The 18,163-nt window shown below is 52.6% G+C and overlaps 8 protein-coding genes across 8 annotated transcripts; 5 read left to right on the top strand and 3 right to left on the bottom strand.

Annotated features, from left to right (window-relative positions):
* Nucleotides 1-942: 942 nt before the first annotated feature.
* On the bottom strand, nucleotides 943-2,296 carry N0V89_009818 (uncharacterized protein; the record flags this gene model as incomplete). The annotated part of the gene is made up of 2 exons (XM_056218567.1): nucleotides 943-1,728; nucleotides 1,793-2,296. 2 exons carry the CDS (start codon nucleotides 2,294-2,296, stop codon nucleotides 943-945), a joined length of 1,290 nt encoding a protein of 429 aa, XP_056067832.1.
* An 875-nt stretch (nucleotides 2,297-3,171) lies between these two features.
* N0V89_009817 (uncharacterized protein) lies at nucleotides 3,172-4,571 on the bottom strand (the record flags this gene model as incomplete). Its single annotated transcript, XM_056218566.1, has 4 exons — nucleotides 3,172-3,548; nucleotides 3,656-4,186; nucleotides 4,234-4,332; nucleotides 4,388-4,571. The coding sequence occupies 4 exons, from the start codon at nucleotides 4,569-4,571 to the stop codon at nucleotides 3,172-3,174; spliced, it is 1,191 nt and encodes a 396-aa protein (XP_056067831.1).
* A 351-nt stretch (nucleotides 4,572-4,922) lies between these two features.
* Nucleotides 4,923-5,354, bottom strand: N0V89_009816 (uncharacterized protein; the record flags this gene model as incomplete). The annotated part of the gene is made up of 2 exons (XM_056218565.1): nucleotides 4,923-5,141; nucleotides 5,190-5,354. 2 exons carry the CDS (start codon nucleotides 5,352-5,354, stop codon nucleotides 4,923-4,925), a joined length of 384 nt encoding a protein of 127 aa, XP_056067830.1.
* A 656-nt stretch (nucleotides 5,355-6,010) lies between these two features.
* On the top strand, nucleotides 6,011-7,516 carry N0V89_009815 (uncharacterized protein; the record flags this gene model as incomplete). Its single annotated transcript, XM_056218564.1, has 2 exons — nucleotides 6,011-6,367; nucleotides 6,413-7,516. The coding sequence occupies 2 exons, from the start codon at nucleotides 6,011-6,013 to the stop codon at nucleotides 7,514-7,516; spliced, it is 1,461 nt and encodes a 486-aa protein (XP_056067829.1).
* A 1,432-nt stretch (nucleotides 7,517-8,948) lies between these two features.
* On the top strand, nucleotides 8,949-9,677 carry N0V89_009814 (uncharacterized protein; the record flags this gene model as incomplete). The annotated part of the gene is made up of 1 exon (XM_056218563.1): nucleotides 8,949-9,677. The coding sequence occupies one exon, from the start codon at nucleotides 8,949-8,951 to the stop codon at nucleotides 9,675-9,677; it is 729 nt and encodes a 242-aa protein (XP_056067828.1).
* A 3,727-nt stretch (nucleotides 9,678-13,404) lies between these two features.
* On the top strand, nucleotides 13,405-13,955 carry N0V89_009813 (uncharacterized protein; the record flags this gene model as incomplete). The annotated part of the gene is made up of 2 exons (XM_056218562.1): nucleotides 13,405-13,408; nucleotides 13,579-13,955. The coding sequence occupies 2 exons, from the start codon at nucleotides 13,405-13,407 to the stop codon at nucleotides 13,953-13,955; spliced, it is 381 nt and encodes a 126-aa protein (XP_056067827.1).
* Nucleotides 13,956-14,902: 947 nt separating this feature from the next.
* Nucleotides 14,903-16,042, top strand: YMC1 (carrier protein ymc1; the record flags this gene model as incomplete). The annotated part of the gene is made up of 3 exons (XM_056218561.1): nucleotides 14,903-15,005; nucleotides 15,187-15,961; nucleotides 16,012-16,042. The coding sequence occupies 3 exons, from the start codon at nucleotides 14,903-14,905 to the stop codon at nucleotides 16,040-16,042; spliced, it is 909 nt and encodes a 302-aa protein (XP_056067826.1).
* An 820-nt stretch (nucleotides 16,043-16,862) lies between these two features.
* Nucleotides 16,863-17,708, top strand: N0V89_009811 (uncharacterized protein; the record flags this gene model as incomplete). Its single annotated transcript, XM_056218560.1, has 1 exon — nucleotides 16,863-17,708. The coding sequence occupies one exon, from the start codon at nucleotides 16,863-16,865 to the stop codon at nucleotides 17,706-17,708; it is 846 nt and encodes a 281-aa protein (XP_056067825.1).
* Nucleotides 17,709-18,163: the final 455 nt, after the last annotated feature.

The raw sequence follows: 18,163 nt of genomic DNA, 5'->3' as shown, positions 1-18,163 counted from the left end.
TTATTCTCCAGGCTCATTAGGAACATTAAGCGACGCATCGAAGGGACGACTGTTCGAGTACCCTCGCGCATTGTGGTGCAGGACAACACTCAATGAAGAGCAGAGCCGCACTGGGGCCCATCGCAGCTTCCGCCCAACTGATAGGAAAGCTCCACAGCTATCAACATCTTACAACCATTAAGCCGTTCGGTCGTGACGAGGCCGACACATCCTTTGTTAATATCCAAAAGGTCTTCAAGAAGTTGAATTCCAACGAATGGATCACGTGAAGGTGGGCGGTACAGGAGGCGATTTTGCCTCCCGTAGTGCTCGTATATTTCGAAGAAACAGTTACGAGCCTAGATTTTCTCTCCGGTGCGATGGACAGATATGCGTGGCACGTTGACAAGCTGCTGCACAACATCTGGCCACCTTACACTTCTTCGCAATATTCGTGGGTTTCTGCTCCAATTCCTGTATATAAGTATATTCCGGAACAGACGGGCTACCGAAGCACACATTTAGACCTCCGCCGACTCTTTGCAGAGCGAGAGACATCATTGGAGGCTGATTGGGTATACTCGATGTTAGGTCTCATTGATCCATTCGTAAAGATTTCCCTTGACTACACTTTGCCATTACAAACTCTGCTAAATGAGGTATGCGTAGGTCACATCAACCAAAAAGGTTCTCTATTTACTTGCATTCAGATACCCGATCGCCCCTTGCCAATGATCTTGAAGGAGATAAACCTGCAGTCTACGCTACGGATCGTTAGCTCGTGCTGCTTTCATGGGTGGATGGACGGTCAAATTGCAGTCGCTCCTGCAGATCTTTTGAGATAAGATGTTATTTGATCTCCGAGGATAAGGAGATAGTTGAGAAAGTACAATCAACTGCTTGGATGCAAAGTTAGCGGAAGGTGAGATCTTCTTTGTCTGTGTTGATGTCTCATTTGCGTTGCTACGACCTCCCATCCGACATCCCAAAGTACTCCTTGCAGACATCCGTCATCCTACCCGCATCCAACCCCGCCGCGCTTCCCGGAATCCACCCTTGACTCACCGCCTTCTGGTAACCCCATCTCGGATTATCCAGCTGCACCTTCCATGTCCAAAAGATCCATCCATTCGTCTGCTCATACAGTCTCTGCTGCGCAATCCACCACTGTCTGTAAAACGCCTGGTTCTGCCCCGCCTTCCAGTCAAACTCACTGTTTCCCTCGATCCCAGGATCGACTGTAAGACTGAATTCCTGCACAACCTTGGGCGTATCGTTGTCCGTGAGTCGATTGTCCGTGAAGCATGTGTACCACATGTAGTCGGCCTGCTTGACGTCTTCGGGGTGGCCCGGATGGCTGGCTTGCGTGACTGCGCCGCCGACGTAGTTGTGGTCGTCGAAGACGATGTTGTTATCGGACGGAAGATTCGACTTTGGGTTTCCGGCGCCCCACTGCGAGTCCATGAACTGTACGCCGAGTCGCTCGTTGGTGGGGATATTGAGAGCGGCTTCCGCGTCTCGCACAGCTTTTAACGCTTGCGGATAATACACTTGCGTGAAGGTATTGATTTCCTCTGGCGGCCTGCCTTCGCGGTCGGATTGGGGCTCATTGACGACTTCGAGGATGCCGACAGTTTTCTTATAAGATGGCGTGTTGTGGATTCGCCGGGTCATCCAGTCGAGCCATTTGCTGGCTCGATCGTAGTTGCGCTGAGTGAAGAAGCCTGGCAGCCATTCTTTTGGCAGGCACTGTGGTTGGAGTCAACAACATTCACAGTGCTTATCCATCGAAAGCACCCTCAACGAGGCTTACCTGTCCCGTAAAAGCATCCATCGTCTTCTGCGCACCCGGCGCAGCATGCAAGTCCATAACAACAAACATGCCCAAATCCGCAGCTTTCTGGATCACGGCGTCTAGATATTTCAAATTGATATTCGGGAAATGCTCGCTACTATCCACAATATCCCTCAGACTCCAATACCCAATCGGAATCCTTATCGTGTTCAAACCCGCATCGTGGATCTGCTGTATATCGTTCACCGTAATCCAGCCCTCGTAGTGCTTGTCGAATCTTTCATCGGCCACAGACTGCCCCAAGGCGCTTACACAGTCGAATTCCGAGCACTGTCCGGAATTGCAGTCCGAACATGCCGCGCAGCCGATGACTTGCGTCCATTCTTGCTGCATCATCCATGGCTCGGACACGAGCCAGCCGCCGAGATTGACGCCGCGAATCTTGCTGGGCAGCGAGAGTGCAAGCTTGCTGTGTGATTTGTGGGTGCGATTGAAGGCTGAGAGGTCGCGGTCCTGAGGCATCCATGCATGAGCACTAGTGAGGAGGAGACCAGGGAGGAGAGTATGTCGCCGCATGTTTAAAGACAAACAAGCTCAAGCTGAAGACAAGTAACGATCGAATCTTGATTAAACTCGTTACCAGGCCTTGAAAGGAGCGGCATCTTATATACTCCTTTCTTCTCCTCTGTCTCAGCCAACCTCCAGTCTCATGCAGTCTCCGGGCCAGCCGCAATCAAAAAGAATCATTAGGAGATGATCAACAGCGACATGCATCCCACCATCATGTTTTGTGCCGTATCTGGAAGGTTAATTCTGCAAACGGACAGCTCGCCGGTCCTGGTTCGCTGATGCATAAGCCTACTGGTGAGTAATTTGGACCCCTACAAATACTGTAGACTAGGAGAGGAGCTAGCTGACGCCATCTGGCACGCCCTACTCACGCATTACGACGAACTGTAGGTAAGAGATTCTGCCAGTGTGTATGTATAGCGAATGCGAGGATGACTGACATCGCGCTGATGCCTTGCTCGAAAGTGCGGCGGCCGTGCGACTGTTCGATGGCTGAAATGGAGGACATTGTCGCAAACACAACGTCACGCGGGACCAGTAAGTGGAACTCTATTTGAGAAGCAAAGTCTGTAAATCAAACAAGGGCATTTGGTGGGGATGGTGGAGGTGTGCGAGTTAAGCTCTTAAAGGAAGGTGGTGGCATGCAGTGCCTGTGCGGATAATAGCTGCAATGACCTAGTGTTACTACGTTATTTGGATATGCTCGACAGTCCTTCACTGGAACACTTACCGCGGCTACAAGATTCCTCCGATGCTGTTGTAGGTCCCCAGTCTCTACACCTTCAGAAGAGCATGCAGGCATCAGTCATAAATTCATTACTACATCACTAATTACCCGGCCCCGTAAAATTCCCAATGAACACCACAAGAATAGCGCAATACGCCGCAGACGCAGCGAACAATTCATGTCTCGCAGCCTTCGTCAAAAGTGACATCGCCGCACTAAACAGCAGCGTGAAGACGATCAGCAAGCCGACAGCATTGAGGGTATCCCTAGTATTAGAGTCCATAGAAAGGACGGAAGAATCCGATGATCCTGAATCGTTACCGCTGTGCACACTGGTGGATGTGAGCAGGTACATCGCGACGACTGGCACAACCAGGAGAGCAAAGATGATGAGTGTGATGAGGATGTTGGCTAACTTGTCGATACGCGTAGAGCTGTAGAGGGTGATGTACTTGTTTGTCGTTTTGGCTCGAAGTTCTGGAGATTGAAAGTATTGCTTCTTACATTAACAGCTTTCGGATTGTTGTGGAAAAGGTGTTTACGTACCCCGAGCGGCGAGCTGTTTACTTTGACGCCGAACGTACGAAGCATGACCCCGATCCACTCATCAATCTTGAAAATAGTCTTCTCTAGGCCGCCATCAAAGCTACCCCCTTCCCGCCCACTGTTGCGCAGCGAGACGGTGTCTTCCTTACTGCGTATAGATTCCGTCTCGGCATCCATAAGCGGCTTGTGGTTGTGGTGGAAGCGTCGTACACTGCGATAATTACGGTCACTGGGTTTCTGAAAACTATCTAGGGTACGAGCTTTGATCAGGACTTCATCATACTCCATCAATTTTGTTCTGATCTCTTTGAGGATTACCCTTCGGTTCCGCGCATCGCCTTCGTCACCGGCTTTTGCGACATCGATCTCACGTGAACGGAGACGTTCGGGTTCTTCATCGAAATCATCCCAGTCTATTTCGTCGAGTTCCTTTTCTAGGTTGGCGATCTCGTCCTGCAAGTCGAGCAAGACGCGTGAATGAAGGTAGGTGAAAGAACGATAGAGAGAGAAGTTGGTCTCTGATGACTGGAAAGCAGCTAGCCTGGGATATCCATTGGGCGTGTTGTCCACTTTTATAATTAGTTGAGAGTGGTGGCGGTCGAGGTGGGAGGCTTACACTGGCGCGTTTTTATTTCGGTGACTCCAGGTGGTTCTGGCTCGGATTTGAAGGAGCCGGTCACTCGCCGTAAAAACGTTGGTCGACTTTTCTCGTTTTCTGAACATGTTTTAGTTGGTGCCTCGTTGCATTGCTGAAGGAACGTGATACGTACGAGGGGGCTGTGCATGCGCGCCATTTGTCGATGATCGGTAGCTGGAGTCCGATGAAAAACGGCCTGTAGAGGCACCCTCATGCTCGCCGATTTCAATGATAGCATCACCCCCAAGGGTGTGCTCGGTATCGGTAGGAGACTGAGGACCTTTCTCAATATCGTTGACAATGGTATCATCGGTCATGGCACGTGTGGGGGCCATCTCCAGGCTGAGCAACCCGCGCAAGAAACTGAACCAGCGAAAAGCGACAGACTTTTGGAATCCGGTGGAACGGAACGACTTTTCTTAGACCGACATTGAAGAGATTGATAGACTCAGAAGTGGCTGAAGTGCGAATGAACAGTGTGGCGGGTGAGCCGCCGTCTATGTACGTTCGCAAAGCAGGCCCCGCCGGTGAGGGCTCGCAAAGATCGCCGGCACCGACCGCCAAAACGCCAGATGCCAATCAAATCCTGCCGCCTGAAGATCAATCTAACCATCCCGAGCCACATGCGCCACAATTTGCACGAACACAGCCACAACCCATGTTGCGTCTCAGCGCCGTTGCGTGCTTTCTGCCTTCAACTCTCTTTCTCGGACCCAGGCGCCGTCCTGGTACAGCCTGCCGTTGCCGTCGATTATCGACAGCTGATATTCCCAGTAGCCTGATGCAGTGAGACGGCCTCGTTTGATCTTGAAGGTGCCTTTCCTGCGTGCACCGTGCTCGATTATCGACATATGCACCGTATTGCCCTTCTGGAAACGTCCGGAAGCCTATCTGCAATGAGCAAGTGAAATGGCAACGAGTCGGATGCCACTCACATGAGTAGCCATCGGGTCCACATAAACGCCGGATTTTTCCATTGGCACAGTCGTCTGCTGCTTTGGAAGCTCTTCTTCCGACCATGACGGGTCCACTTCTCTCTGCAGAGAGGAATCGTCAGCCTGATGTGGCGAGGCTTCAGACGGCGTACGCGACTTACACATTGGGCCGGAGCTGGCTGAACTTCATCTTGGGTGGAGGCCATTGTCTCAGCGACGATAATGAGGCGAGGCGAGCGGGGTAGCAGGTGTGACTTGATAGCCTTGAAGAGAGTGCAATGCGTGCAGGGAAGGCTACAATGATAATATGTACTTCGTGACTAGGCTGTTGCAGGCCTCTCAAACGTTGCCTTGCACCTTGAAGACTGACCGTTCGGAAGGCTGATGGTGAACCATCCTTGCACAGCCGCAAGGATGGTGGTTTCACCGTCATCAGCGCCTACACCCGGCGGCACCTGAGCTGTTCAGCATGTGCGATGTCGCCTGGCACTCAGCCTGTCAAAGTTCCTCGCCATTAATAGGTGACATGACAACGGCCCCCGTTCTGATCAGTGTTCAAGCTGTTTTGACAATCCCACCATTCTCTCTTTGATGAACCGGCTGCAAGTGGAAAGAGGAGCGGACGGAAAGAGGGATGGTGTTGGCCCCCAACGCGGTGGCCCAGTTAGTCAGCGAAGATTGCCTCGCCTAAACTGTTTCTGTGCCATCGTCCAAGCGACCCGTCCCACCATTATGGGGGCTGAACTACTGGAGAACAGCGCGCAAAAGATGAGGGCACCTACGATCACTCCTCTCCTAAGGCCCGGCGACGCCTCTGAGCCATGGCTTTGATTTCACATGCACATCAAGGTGTCGTTGACGCCATGGAATCCGTTATCGCGCCGCACGTTCCTACGTCCATTGATCTAAGAGACAAAGTCTTCCATCTTAAAACGCAGATCGAGTCGATCGAGGATGCCCCTGGACACACCTCAGAAGCATCTGGCGAAGCCAACTTGATCACTGAGAGCGATGCTGAGCCCCAGGATATCGCGCGACGGAAGCGCGCCGCAGAAATGCAGATGTGGTGGGATGAAGCGATCGTGCGGAACATGGATCTGCCTGACGGATACGCAAAGGTTGCTGTATTGCTTGTGAAATGGGAAGATGAGTTGGACGAGCTCAAGACGAGAGCTGAGGTAGATCAGGCCATTGCTGTCAAGGATTGAATCTGACGAATACAGGCTGAAGAATTAGACGCCGTTTTCCGCGAACGGTTCCATTTTGTCACCAAAACAGTCGAGCTCAATGTCGCTACCAAACCGCAACAACAGATGCGCACTTACATGAGTGCCTTCATACAAAAGCATGACGGACCGCACAATCTCTTGATTGTATACTACACCGGGCATGGCGTTTATCGAGAGGACCACAAACATCTTGAGCTCACAGCGAGTCTAAATTCCTTGGTTAGACGCGGGTTCAGTCAGGAAGCCAGGTGCAATTGGAACAAGATTCAAGAAATCCTTCAGGAGGACGATGTAGAATCGGACGTACTCACGATTCTGGACACTTGCTATTCGAGCAATTTGGCAAAGGGTGGGAAAGAGGAGACTAGGACATTCGAGCTTCTAAGCGCTTGTGCCATTGATTCAACGACGGCTGCACCGGGGGACAACAGCTTCACCCGCGCCCTGATCGACACGCTAAAGAGACTTCACGGGCAATATGGTGAGAAGGGCTTCACAACGTTCCATCTGAACCAGGGGATTGCTCTCGACAAGAGGCGCCATGACACGCCGTCGCAGCTATGGTTCCTTAAACAGCATCACGGGCGGCATATACACCTTGCCCCCCTCAAGTCACAACCGACACGCGAGCTGAAAGCTCGGCGACTCCATCCCCTGCCGCGCGGCTACCTCACGCTTCGGTTCGCGCTGCGCGATGAAACACTCACGCAGGAACAAATTGAGTTTCTGACGCTGCAGCTGTCTAAAGCGTTTAATAATAAGCTACTCGTTGGCTTAAGTCGTATAGACTGGCTCGGGATCAAGCCAGCGCGGACCACATACTTCGGCAGGGCAGCACTTGCCCTGTTCGCGATCGCGCAATGGAAGAGAGTCGTCGAGAAGAGTCGTCAAGGGGAAAGACCACTGGATGAAGTCTCGTTACCCGTCGATTTAACGATCGATGAGCCACCAATTGTTACTCCTCGGAAACGTTCTCGTGACAGCTTCAGTAGCGAGCCTGGACCTGAGCGAATGCGCGACTATTTTGTCGCTCCACAACCGCCCTCACCCCCAGTATCTGATTCGTCTAAAGCCCAGCACGCAACATCAGGCACCTAACGCACCATGTTCGAAAAGATTACCTGTCCATATTACCTAAATTGAGCCTCTGTGCTAGAAGCCGAGTGATCCATCTTAACTTGTAGTACCTGGATGGAGTGATCGACAAATTCGGAAAACATTCACGTTCATGTAAGCCCCCGTATTTTCTGACGACGCTCAATTGAAACTTTGGGTCATGTTTCAAGCAACGAGCGACTCGAACAAGGACTCAATTGTTTCCTTGCAGCAAGAGCTATTCCCGTCCGCTGAGCTCAAGTGCTGACGGTATGACGTTTTCAGGGTCATTAGAGTAGTCTCCGTTCACCTTAGAACGTGCGCCCGACTGTTTCTCCAGACAGCCTGCACACGTATACACCACAAGTTTCGACGCATATGTTCAGTGTCTCTTGCTAGAGCTCTCGGTCAGCTCCCATTTGTTGGAGCCGAATCACCGCTTTTGGGCCGTGTAACCTCCGCCCAGACCTTTGATTCAAGGTACGACATCACATATAGCTTAGTGCCCAGCTGCGAACACAATGAAATGTCCTGACAAAGCAGGCCCAGACTTAGTAGACGCATGTGGGGCATGTCTTTGGGCCTTGGTCCCAAAGAGATTACTCGATGTTGTTCCGCCGTGCCTCCATTGGCCGCGTGTGTCAGAAGTTCGAGAATCCGACATAGGTGCCATCGCTATGCTTGGGGCCTCCACAGTTACCGGAACACCAAGGATCTTGCATATAGACTGCTCCTTTCATCGATGCTGAACAGCCGGTTCCTGCATAGCATCGTCAAGCGCCTTCTAGCATTGCGAGATCGCGGTCCTTACTGAGGCTATCACATGCAGTCCTATACTTGGGTCTTACTATGCTTAGGGCATCTCAGAAAATTGTACGTAAAGAGGACCGAGATTTTGGCCACGACGAGGACGACACGGAGGAACGGAGGAAATGACGGATCTGGTGACAGGAAGAGATGACGAACAATTTTTGTGCCATATGAAAGTTCCTCCGCCATGATGGCTTGAATACCTTTCTCATAGAACTTCACCCAATCTTTGTACTATAGGAGGCTGATTATTAGCCAGATTCTGTTGAATCCAACTTTCCAATAGTTTAGTGCCCTATTTTAACGTCTACCAGGCCCAGAAATTCATATTCAACAGAATTTGCCCAATAATCAGCCTCCTATAGTACATAGATTGGCTGAAGTTCTATGAGGTAGGTATTCAAGCCATCATGGCGGAGAAATTGTTGTAAAGCACCGATACTACGACAACTACCGCGCCGGAGGGGTATATAGAACCTCGGGCACTTCAGGTCAATACAGATCAACCTCCCGACCCTCATCAACATTTAAGGGCGTATCACATGTACTTTGTTCGATACAGATCACGTTGAACTTGTTTGAAATTTACCACTCACTCCTACCTTTCACAACACAATCGCTCAATATGCGTCTCACTCAGGCCGCCGTTGTTGCTATCTTAGCATTCACTGGAGCTGCTGCTCCTTTGGCTGCTGAGAATAGCCTTGCAGTCCGCGGTGGTGATAGCTCAAGCTCAGGAAGCGATGCTAGCACGTCGTGGTCAGGATCGGGCTCCGGCTCCAAGGGGGGCGACTCGGGCTCTTCTGGCGGCTGGGAATCGTCTGGATCAGGAGGCGACAAGGACTCCTCTGGCGGCGACGATAACGACAAAGATACGGGCTCTTCCGACGGCGACAAGGGAAGCTCTGGTTCTTCTAGCTCATTCGGCTGGGGTGGCGACAAGGGAGACTCTGACTCTTCCGGTTCGGGCAGCGGGGCTTCCTCTGCATCATCTGGATCTAGCGATAAGGATTCGTCAGGATCTGGTTCTTGGGGCAGTGACAAGGGAGCGTCAACTGGCGGCGACAAAGGCAGCTCTGACTCTGGCTCTGGCTCTGGCTCTGGCGCTGGCGCTGGCGGTGACTCTGGCTCAAAGTCGTCCTCTGGCTCTGGATCTGGCTCTGGCTCTGGCGCTGGCGGAGAAGGAGGCGACTCTGGGTCCAAGGGCGGTGAATCTGGTTCAAAGTCGTCCGCCGATGATGACTGTAACTCTGGCTCTGGTTCTGGCGGAGAAGGAGGCGACTCTGGGTCCAAGAGCGGCGATTCTGGTTCCAAGTCTTACTCGGGTGGCGACTGGAAGCTGTTGAAGGTTTAAGATCAACATCACGAACTTCTTGCCGCATGCGCCTGCAGACGAGCTTGCGTTGGGCCATACAAGTTGTCACCAACAAGGCGACCGCGCTGGACTCTGGAATCGCAGGCCATATGAAAAATACATCCGTACTTTACGTCGGTAGTGATAATGAATACACTCCTTTGCATCCCAAGCTTTAGCCACCCCATGAATTGAACATTATGGGTTTGGCATGTTGCCTTGGGTGATATTGAACTTATCTCATCACTGTATCAGGATCATCTGCTCTGATACCCACACCATCAATCCAGTCGGAATGTCAGCGCTTCATATAAAGGTCCTTCTATGACTGTCTATCAACTATAACTATCAGAAGACGAAGTCATATATGTTTCGCGGCAAAACAATTTCACAGATGAAAAGCATGGGTGTCCTCATACGTACTACAATATGATTGACCGAAGCGAAGCCATTAGAGAGGCCTTGGTTAATGGCGCCGTCAGCCCCGGCTCGCACGTTGTTCCCTTCTCTGAGCTGCCTCCACCATTCAGATCGTGTTGATATAAGCCCATGAACTATCTTGTTATATTCTCGAATATTAACAGGCTTGCAATAAAGAATCTGACAGCAATGGATTGGTCTTCCTGTGCTACAAAATTCCGAGTCAGAGATTAGAAAAGGGCTTGTTACTGCGTGCCTCCGTATCAAAAGGCGATGTGGCCGCCGGTACATGCAACGATGATGCAAACATTCTGCTGACGAACGCATCTGCAACGACCGGGGAACCCTCAGATGGAATTCCAAATATTCGAATGTTTTTTTGCTGCAGAAACGCCTGACCGAATCAGAACTTGAACTAGACGTCCTTTGTGCACACGCTAAACATCTTCGCTGCGAACGGTGATGCGAGCGTATTCCTCGATGCGGAATATGAACATGGTGATTGTGGTTGGATTCGTCCAAAGATCCATCTGAATGAGTATTTTAGCAAAAAGGACGGCAATTCTGAGTGGATGGGGCATCGGGTTCTAAAACATTATCAGCCACCGAGTGGGTGAGCATGAACGTTTTTAAAACCTGAGAATATCAATAGGCATCCTTTGCGGGCAATAGCAAGAAATCATAACGAATGTCATGGGCGATGTCCGTAAACAGTCAAGCATGTTGAGCGAGAAAAGAACTCCAGAGCTGTACACGTACGCGGTGGCCTCTTTTAGTGACGTATACGTATCCCTGCCGATGTAACAAAGCTCACCCTACCAGACAGCCCTAAGTTCGCAACAAGGGTAGATTTCACGCATGAGCGGAATCTGATGTTTCTTCTCCATTGGATCCTGTCGCGCAATACGCAGGGCGTCGATCCAAACTACTGAGTTTTAAGCTTCTTTGATTGTTCCGCTGGCAGAGGCAGCGGCGGAGCTGCTAGCGGAGATGACATCGAACGGTGCAGAGCTTCATGAAAACTCTTGAATATGGATACTGCGCGATTATGATGCCAATGGCATATTTCTTTCCACCGCTAGTGTTTCCCCATGCTTATGAAAGCGTGATGAACGTCACATCCTGGTGAAGGCTAAGGATGCTGAGAGTGCTTTTGATCTCAGCGTCCCATTCGTCTCGCTGGATATGGAGGAGCCGAATCTCCTGCTTTGCGTTGTCAGGCGGATATATCGCATAGAGCTGTTCCATACGGAGCGAACGGCGTTCGAAATAGATCGAGAGATCCTTTCTAACGTCAGCGCGGAAAGTTTGTTGAGTGATACATAGGAAGTGAAGTGAATGGGCTGATCATAGCCCTTCTGTCCATGTTCTTCCAAATCAGCTTCTCGCTGTTGGCAGAAAATTTACGAGGATGTGATGGAGATACACTGGCGATGCATGACTGATTGGCCGAGTCGTACACTGTCGCTTCTTTAGCATCTTAGCGCATGGCAGGGAGAACACTGCTTTTCTTCCGTTCTCCAGGGGTACCGTTGGGATACTTCCACCTTCGTATAACCCTGCTCCTCGTGACCGAAACTGTTACGCTTTTGCTGCGCAGGGTCGTCATTCATAACGCGTCATACACCTTTCTTGGATATTGGACCTCAAGCATAGCTTCCTCTTTTCGCCCGCTTCATCAGAAGCGTTTCGTCCGACCCTAGAAACACTATGAAACTTCCAGTCACCTTGTCCAAAGTAAGCATCTGGTGCCACTTCGCTTTGCCTTTGCCTCTTATGCAAGATCGAACTCAGATGCCATTCGGAGCAAATGTAAGCGACATTGCTAGGAACTCCATTTGATGTTATCAGTGGGCGAGTCGGGTTCGCCATGATGTTAATCTGTTGCGCTGCTCTCAGCAAACGTAGCCCAGCACCACCGGGAATCAAGCGTTCGAATAAGCTATACAACCCGTCCTTGGCCCGATCGTCACCGAGCACTGATGAGTGCAGCATGTTGCAGCAAAACCCGGACCAGTTTTCCAGACAGAAATAGGCTTGAGCGCCACTTAACGTTGCTGATGTGGCAATCTCGGGATCGATCTACAGTCTCTCGATCTCGCCTTTGCAATCTGGTGGGGTCAGCTGACAGCATCTCACAGCTTCGAGAGCGTCGAGAGATGAACCCAGTGCAAATCCTCAGTACCCTTGTGGAGCGTATGCCCACGTGGTATCGATATCGTACGTTAGCCTCGCCGACCTTTCTGATGTATCGGGCATAATGATAGACGATCACTGTGCAGAACGGGCCGAGGTTTTTCGCAAGTGTTCCCCTTCGAGCCTACGAGGAGACTCCCGTCTCTCTAAAGATGGATGCCTGAGCGCGTTGTACGGATAGAGACAGCTGAAACGCAATCCAACCGCAGGGCTGGCGAAGGAACAGCTGATTGGGGTGATGAGTTGGCCTGGGCGCATATGTCATCCTGCGTGAACGACCGTCCTTTGGATGTGCGATGTAGGTCTAGTCCTTGCGTTACGCATGCATGGGGTATCCATAGCTCTCTCCTCACTCTTGCGCTCTCATGGTGGACGTAGATGGCGAGATGGCGATGAGCTGGCAGAATCAATCGCAGCGACAGCCCCGGGAATGCGCACGCAAGCATGCGCACGTGTCTCCCGATGAATGCCAATCTTAAATTAAGATTTGGAAACCCCAGCATCGTGGGCGCATGAATTCGGCAGCGAACCACTTGGGTAGGGTGGTTGCAAGGGTCGTCGCAGACCAGACGTGCAACGTGCCGCTTTTCTTCAAACGCTCCTAACGTCGCCTCCCGCCTCGCTCTTTCGTGCCCGCCGACACGACACAGAGTGCAGTTCCTGCGTACGAACATCACCGAGACATTGAAAAGAGGGCTTGTCCGAGACATTTTGACAAGGTTGAGGCTCAAGCTAGGTGCGGCGGAGTGGTATCGAAGCTCCGGCTGCCATCATTGGGCAGGAAGCAGCGCGACCCGACAACAAAAGTGCCGACAGCGACGTTCCAAGGTTAACAGCAACCGGGACCGGCCCCCCACACTCGCTACATTCCTCTCGGACGACGATACCTTTCTTGTTGATTTTATTGGGTTTGGATTTACAGGACCATGGATCCGGATAATAGAATAACGATCACGGTGTGCGGGGATGGCGGCTGCGGTATGTCTTTCCCAGCCAAGGAAAGGGCTGAACACATCAAGGAGGGAATGCGCATGCGCGGATGAGCCCGAGGCTGATGCCGAGACAGGAAAGAGTTCGATTACACTGCGGCTAGTGAGGAGCGAATGGACCCATGAGTAAGTCGACATGTGGGCTTGAAGTGTGGCATTCCAGGCATGGTGGGCTGACGAAGCGCGCAACAGCTACGATCCGACAATAGGTACGTCCGTTATACCGCGCGCATAATGCCGAAGCGCATGCAGGAAGCACACGCCCGTTGACTCCCGCACAGAAGATTCATACTCAGTGACCCGCACTGTCGATGGACAGTCCTACTTCCTCATGCTCACCGATACGGCCGGCCAGGAAGAATACCGCTCGCTCTGGGCAGCCTCGAATTTACGCTCCGATGCCTTCCTCCTCGTCTACGATATCACGAACCAACACAGCCTCGACGGCCTCGAATACTTTGCCGAGATGATCGACATGGAGGAGGAAAACAGAATAGATCAGGGCAAGGTGCCGCCAGTGAAGCTTGTTGCAGGCAACAAATGCGATCTGTCGGCCGCACGGGTGATCAAGGCCGCCGAAGGGTTGGAGTGGGCGCGGAAGAGGGGCTGTGGGTTCATGGAGACGAGTGCGAGAGATATGGTTAATATTGAGGAGACCTTTGCGCGTAAGTGATTGTTGATAAACTCTGAGGAATGTTCAAGCTGACGGAGAAGTGCTTGTCCGTCGCGTGGTCGAAGCCCGCCGGCTAGCAGTGTCCGGAGCAACCGCGGCCACACATGAGAGAACCGCGGCCCTACCACCTTTTAACGAGAAGGATGGCTCGCCATCGCCGTCAAACGAAGAAAACGAGCCGAAAGAGAGCTTCTGGAAGAAGTTACGGTGCTGGTAGCGTTGGACATAAACACTGGAGCAGCCATTAGAGACCAACTCACACGAGTCTGTAAGATACGGAGAAATGGAGACGCCGAGATGGGACAAAAGCTTGGTAGATTGCTATTGGAAATGACTTTGGGACAATGAGCTGTCTTGAAAGCTGAGGGTACCTGAAGTTTGGCCGCCAGCTTGGGACATCAGCTCAACCGCAATGACGGGAGTACTCGGCGTGTATAGATATGCTGCGCTTGTGTAGCAGCTTTGCGTTCATCGGTGGTCGTTTCGGCGCGGCTTTCGGCTTACTGGCACCTTTCTTATATAAGCTGGATATCTACTACCACATACTAATACCTTACATCTTCTCAAGATTCGTAATAATACTGATCCGACCTCGCATCGGTCGCAATATTTAGCAGGCACTGAATTTGGCTTTACTCACGCTGACACCGGACGCGATACACGATACGTACGGCACCTAGCGTCTTGGCACAAGCACGTCAACCAAAGAATTCGATTCGCCGTCGGAGACCAATCCAAACTGCCCGAGTTCGGCTTTCATAACCTTCAATTGCCGACCCCATCCTCGACTGAACATTGTATGATTGTTCCTCACCTCTTACACCTTCGCACGAGCTTGAAAGTTCGCGATTGTGCTCGCTGTGCCCCGCTGGAGGCTCGTGCGTTGACTTGAGAAGACAAGGGAGATAGGTGAGGAAATTCCGAGAGCAATTGTAAGAGTCGCAAAGATGGGAATTGAGGCCGAATTGGAGGTTCCGGAGCATGGTCTCCAGAGGACGCTGAAGGATCTCTTTGCGGGCGCAGTTGGTGGTGTAGCACAGGTGCTCATTGGTATGTAACAGAATCCTCTACGACTGGCTATATCTTCCCGACAAGCTTTCACAGAGGGTTTGACCTAAATGTCTTCGTAAACTCAACTCCAAGCGTCAGCTTGCATAGTACGAGAGCGAACCTCTAAAGTTGATGAATCATGTACTCCGATATCGGGTGGAACAGCACTAATTCGGAACAGGACAACCGTTTGATATCGTCAAAGTCAGGTTACAGACGACATCGCAATATTCAGGCGCCCTGGATGCTGCTACCAAGATCTACAAGAACGAGGGAGGCCTCGCCTTTTATAAGGGTACCTTGACGCCGTTGATCGGCATCGGCGCCTGCGTGTCAGTCCAGTTCGGCGGATTCCATTACGCTCGTCGCGCATTTGAGGCGCGGAACCTCGAAAAGACTGGCTCCGGTGATTTGAGCTACTCACAGTACTACACAGCGGGTGCGTTTGCAGGGATAACGAACACAGTACTGTCAAGCCCCATCGAGCACATCCGCATCCGTCTGCAGACACAGCCTCATGGTGCAGCTCGTCTCTACAACGGCCCCATCGACTGCATCAAGAAACTCACAAGCCACGAAGGTATCCGGGGTGTCTACCGCGGAACAGCTGTGACTTTCTTGCGTGAAGCAAATGCATATGGCGCCTGGTTCGCAGCCTTTGAGTACATGATGAACAAGGATGCGGAGCGTAACAACATCAAGCGGGCCGAGATTAGCACGCTCAAGGTGGCTCTGTATGGCGGTCTAGCAGGCGAGGCACTCTGGCTCTGGAGCTACCCCTTCGACGTTATCAAGAGCAAGATGCAAACGGATGGGTTTGGCGAAACGCAAAAGTACAAGAACATGCGCGATTGCTTTGCTCAGACATTCAAGGCGGAAGGCCTCGGTGGCTTCTGGAGAGGCATTGGCCCTACGCTCTTGAGGGCCATGCCTGTTAGCGCAGGAACGTTCGCGACGTAAGTTCTACGGGACATGCCGTCGACGGTGACTGACTGACACGCTGCAGGGTCGAACTTACTATGAGACTTATCAACTAGGAAGATGGCGCGATAATCACCTGGCACAAAGTATGGAGGCATTAAGGTTTCGATAAACAACGCCCTGGCAGCTTAAGCGAGCAGCGGGCTCGCAAATTTGGCGGACTGGATGGCACAATCGTACCGTGCAGACGGCCATGGGTGCGGAGGTCGGGAGCGTGGTTGACGGACTCCGGCGGCGAGGGATAGAAGATGTACAAACCCACCCTATCAAGAATTGTCTGCAGTAGCACAACCGACCCCTTCGGACGCGCCAAGGTCCTGTGTACATGCACGCACTTCAGCCTGCCACGTCTCCCTGGCCCATGTCAACGACACATGTTCCTCCGCCCACGCTCACATGGCACTACCGAAGCCTATGTAGACGGCTGCACACGGCGTGCTCTTTATGCATGCCAACCCTGATACATAACAGCAGCGAGCGCTAATTAGCGTTGTCCAGGCGTCGTCTTCGCAGGCCTCCGTGCACAGGTGCCAATAATTTTGGCCCCAGTCAGACATGTGCACGTTCGCTCCCCACGGCCTAAAACCTTCCAGAAGCGTTAGCCGAGTCCACCCATGGCCTTGGACCCCTGCATAGCCGACGCTCCATGAACCGCTTCCAGCTTCCCCGAAAGTTAGGCCAGTGCGGCGGGCCCGCTGTGCTTGGGACGGGTTGCTGTGATAAGAGGGTGCGTGCCGTTGCGCTGCCCTTCCCACGTGGAATTGGCTTCCGTCCATCGCGTGTACGATAGCTCCAACGGGTACCATCACGGTATTTGAGAAGCTCGATTCGAGCCAGCGTGGGTGTTGGCCGTAGGAAACGCAAACCATGTCACACATGAGCACAGCTTCGCAGCCTACGAGCTGCTCGACCGAGGGTACGGGAATCCGGAAAACGCTGAGGAGGTGGAAAGACAAGTGGAGGACGAGTTCGACACCCAGCTCGCGCACATCCAGTCCCAGAGCGCCATTATCACGACTCCCATCAAACGCATCGTCGGCGGCTCCTTCACATAGATCGAAGCCTGCGACAGAACCGCTCCCTCCCATTCCCGCTTCACCGCCCCCGGTCCCAACCGCTCTCTTCACACCCACCACAGAAACCTTCATACACTCGCCGGCAGATCCTAGGAATAGGTCACGGAACTCTTCCAACACGTCGAGTACCTCACCGCCTGGCACGCTGAAGAAGCCGAGACCAGTGTCGAGGAGGAACACAGCGCCGTCCGACTTCCTCACCAGCGCGCTTCCGGACGAGAACCGACTACCGGATCATCGAGACTTGCCGATGAATGTAGTCACCACCACCATAGTCGCAGGGAACGGCGGCGACAAGCGGAAGCGGACTTCACGACTACGACTGTCCATTTCTCGAAGGGGCTCCATACTATCGTCGTCGCCGTCGAGCCCGTCACTGAACAGCCAGTTTGAGCGGAGCAGCAGTCGAGCGACGTCGCGCATGGAGGAGCGCAGCACGAGTCGAGCGGCGAATCGCGTGTCGGTAGTGCCCGAGTCGTGGTCACCAGTTGATCGGGTGGACAGCGATCGCGAGACGCTGTTTGAGGAGACGGAGCTGATCAAGAGGAGACCGAAGGAGCTGAAGGAGTTGGCGAACGAGAGGGACATAGGGACCGTAGAGCTGGCGTATCAGTATGTGGGCAGCAGAGACGGACGGACGAGCTGAAAGGAAGAGGGCACACGAGCCGCATCCCGGCGATTTCTTTGGAGTAGACTTTGTCTTTTGCTGGAAGCTATAGGGACAGTTCCCTTTCTTTTGCTCGATACCCATGCATCGAGGACGTTCGCACTGGGCGATTCCTCCAGCGTCCACAAGCACGGCTCCCGCGACGCTGTTTCGTGATGGTGATGAGTCGTGACCCCGACGGTCTAGACGCAGGCCCTGCAGGTACCCGGCGAACCATGGCCGCGCAGCCGCTCCCAACGGGTTCAACACGTCCCAGCAGCCAGCAGCCAGAAGCCTGCAGCCGGGGGAACGCGCGCCTCTTCAGGCCATGCGCGTCCTGTCCTCGTCTCGCGCGACCATGTCGTTCTCTCGGGCGGCGCGGGACGGGACTCGGTGGTTGTCTGCGAGGCCCCCACGCGGCGGCAGCTTCTGCAGTGGATTCCGGTGGGGCGTTC

Source organism: Didymosphaeria variabile (genome assembly GCF_027946475.1).
Source record: "Didymosphaeria variabile strain IMI 356815 chromosome Unknown scaffold_7, whole genome shotgun sequence".
NCBI classification, from domain to species: Eukaryota; Fungi; Ascomycota; class Dothideomycetes; order Pleosporales; family Didymosphaeriaceae; genus Didymosphaeria; species Didymosphaeria variabile.
This window is presented reverse-complemented; position numbering and strand designations above follow the sequence as displayed.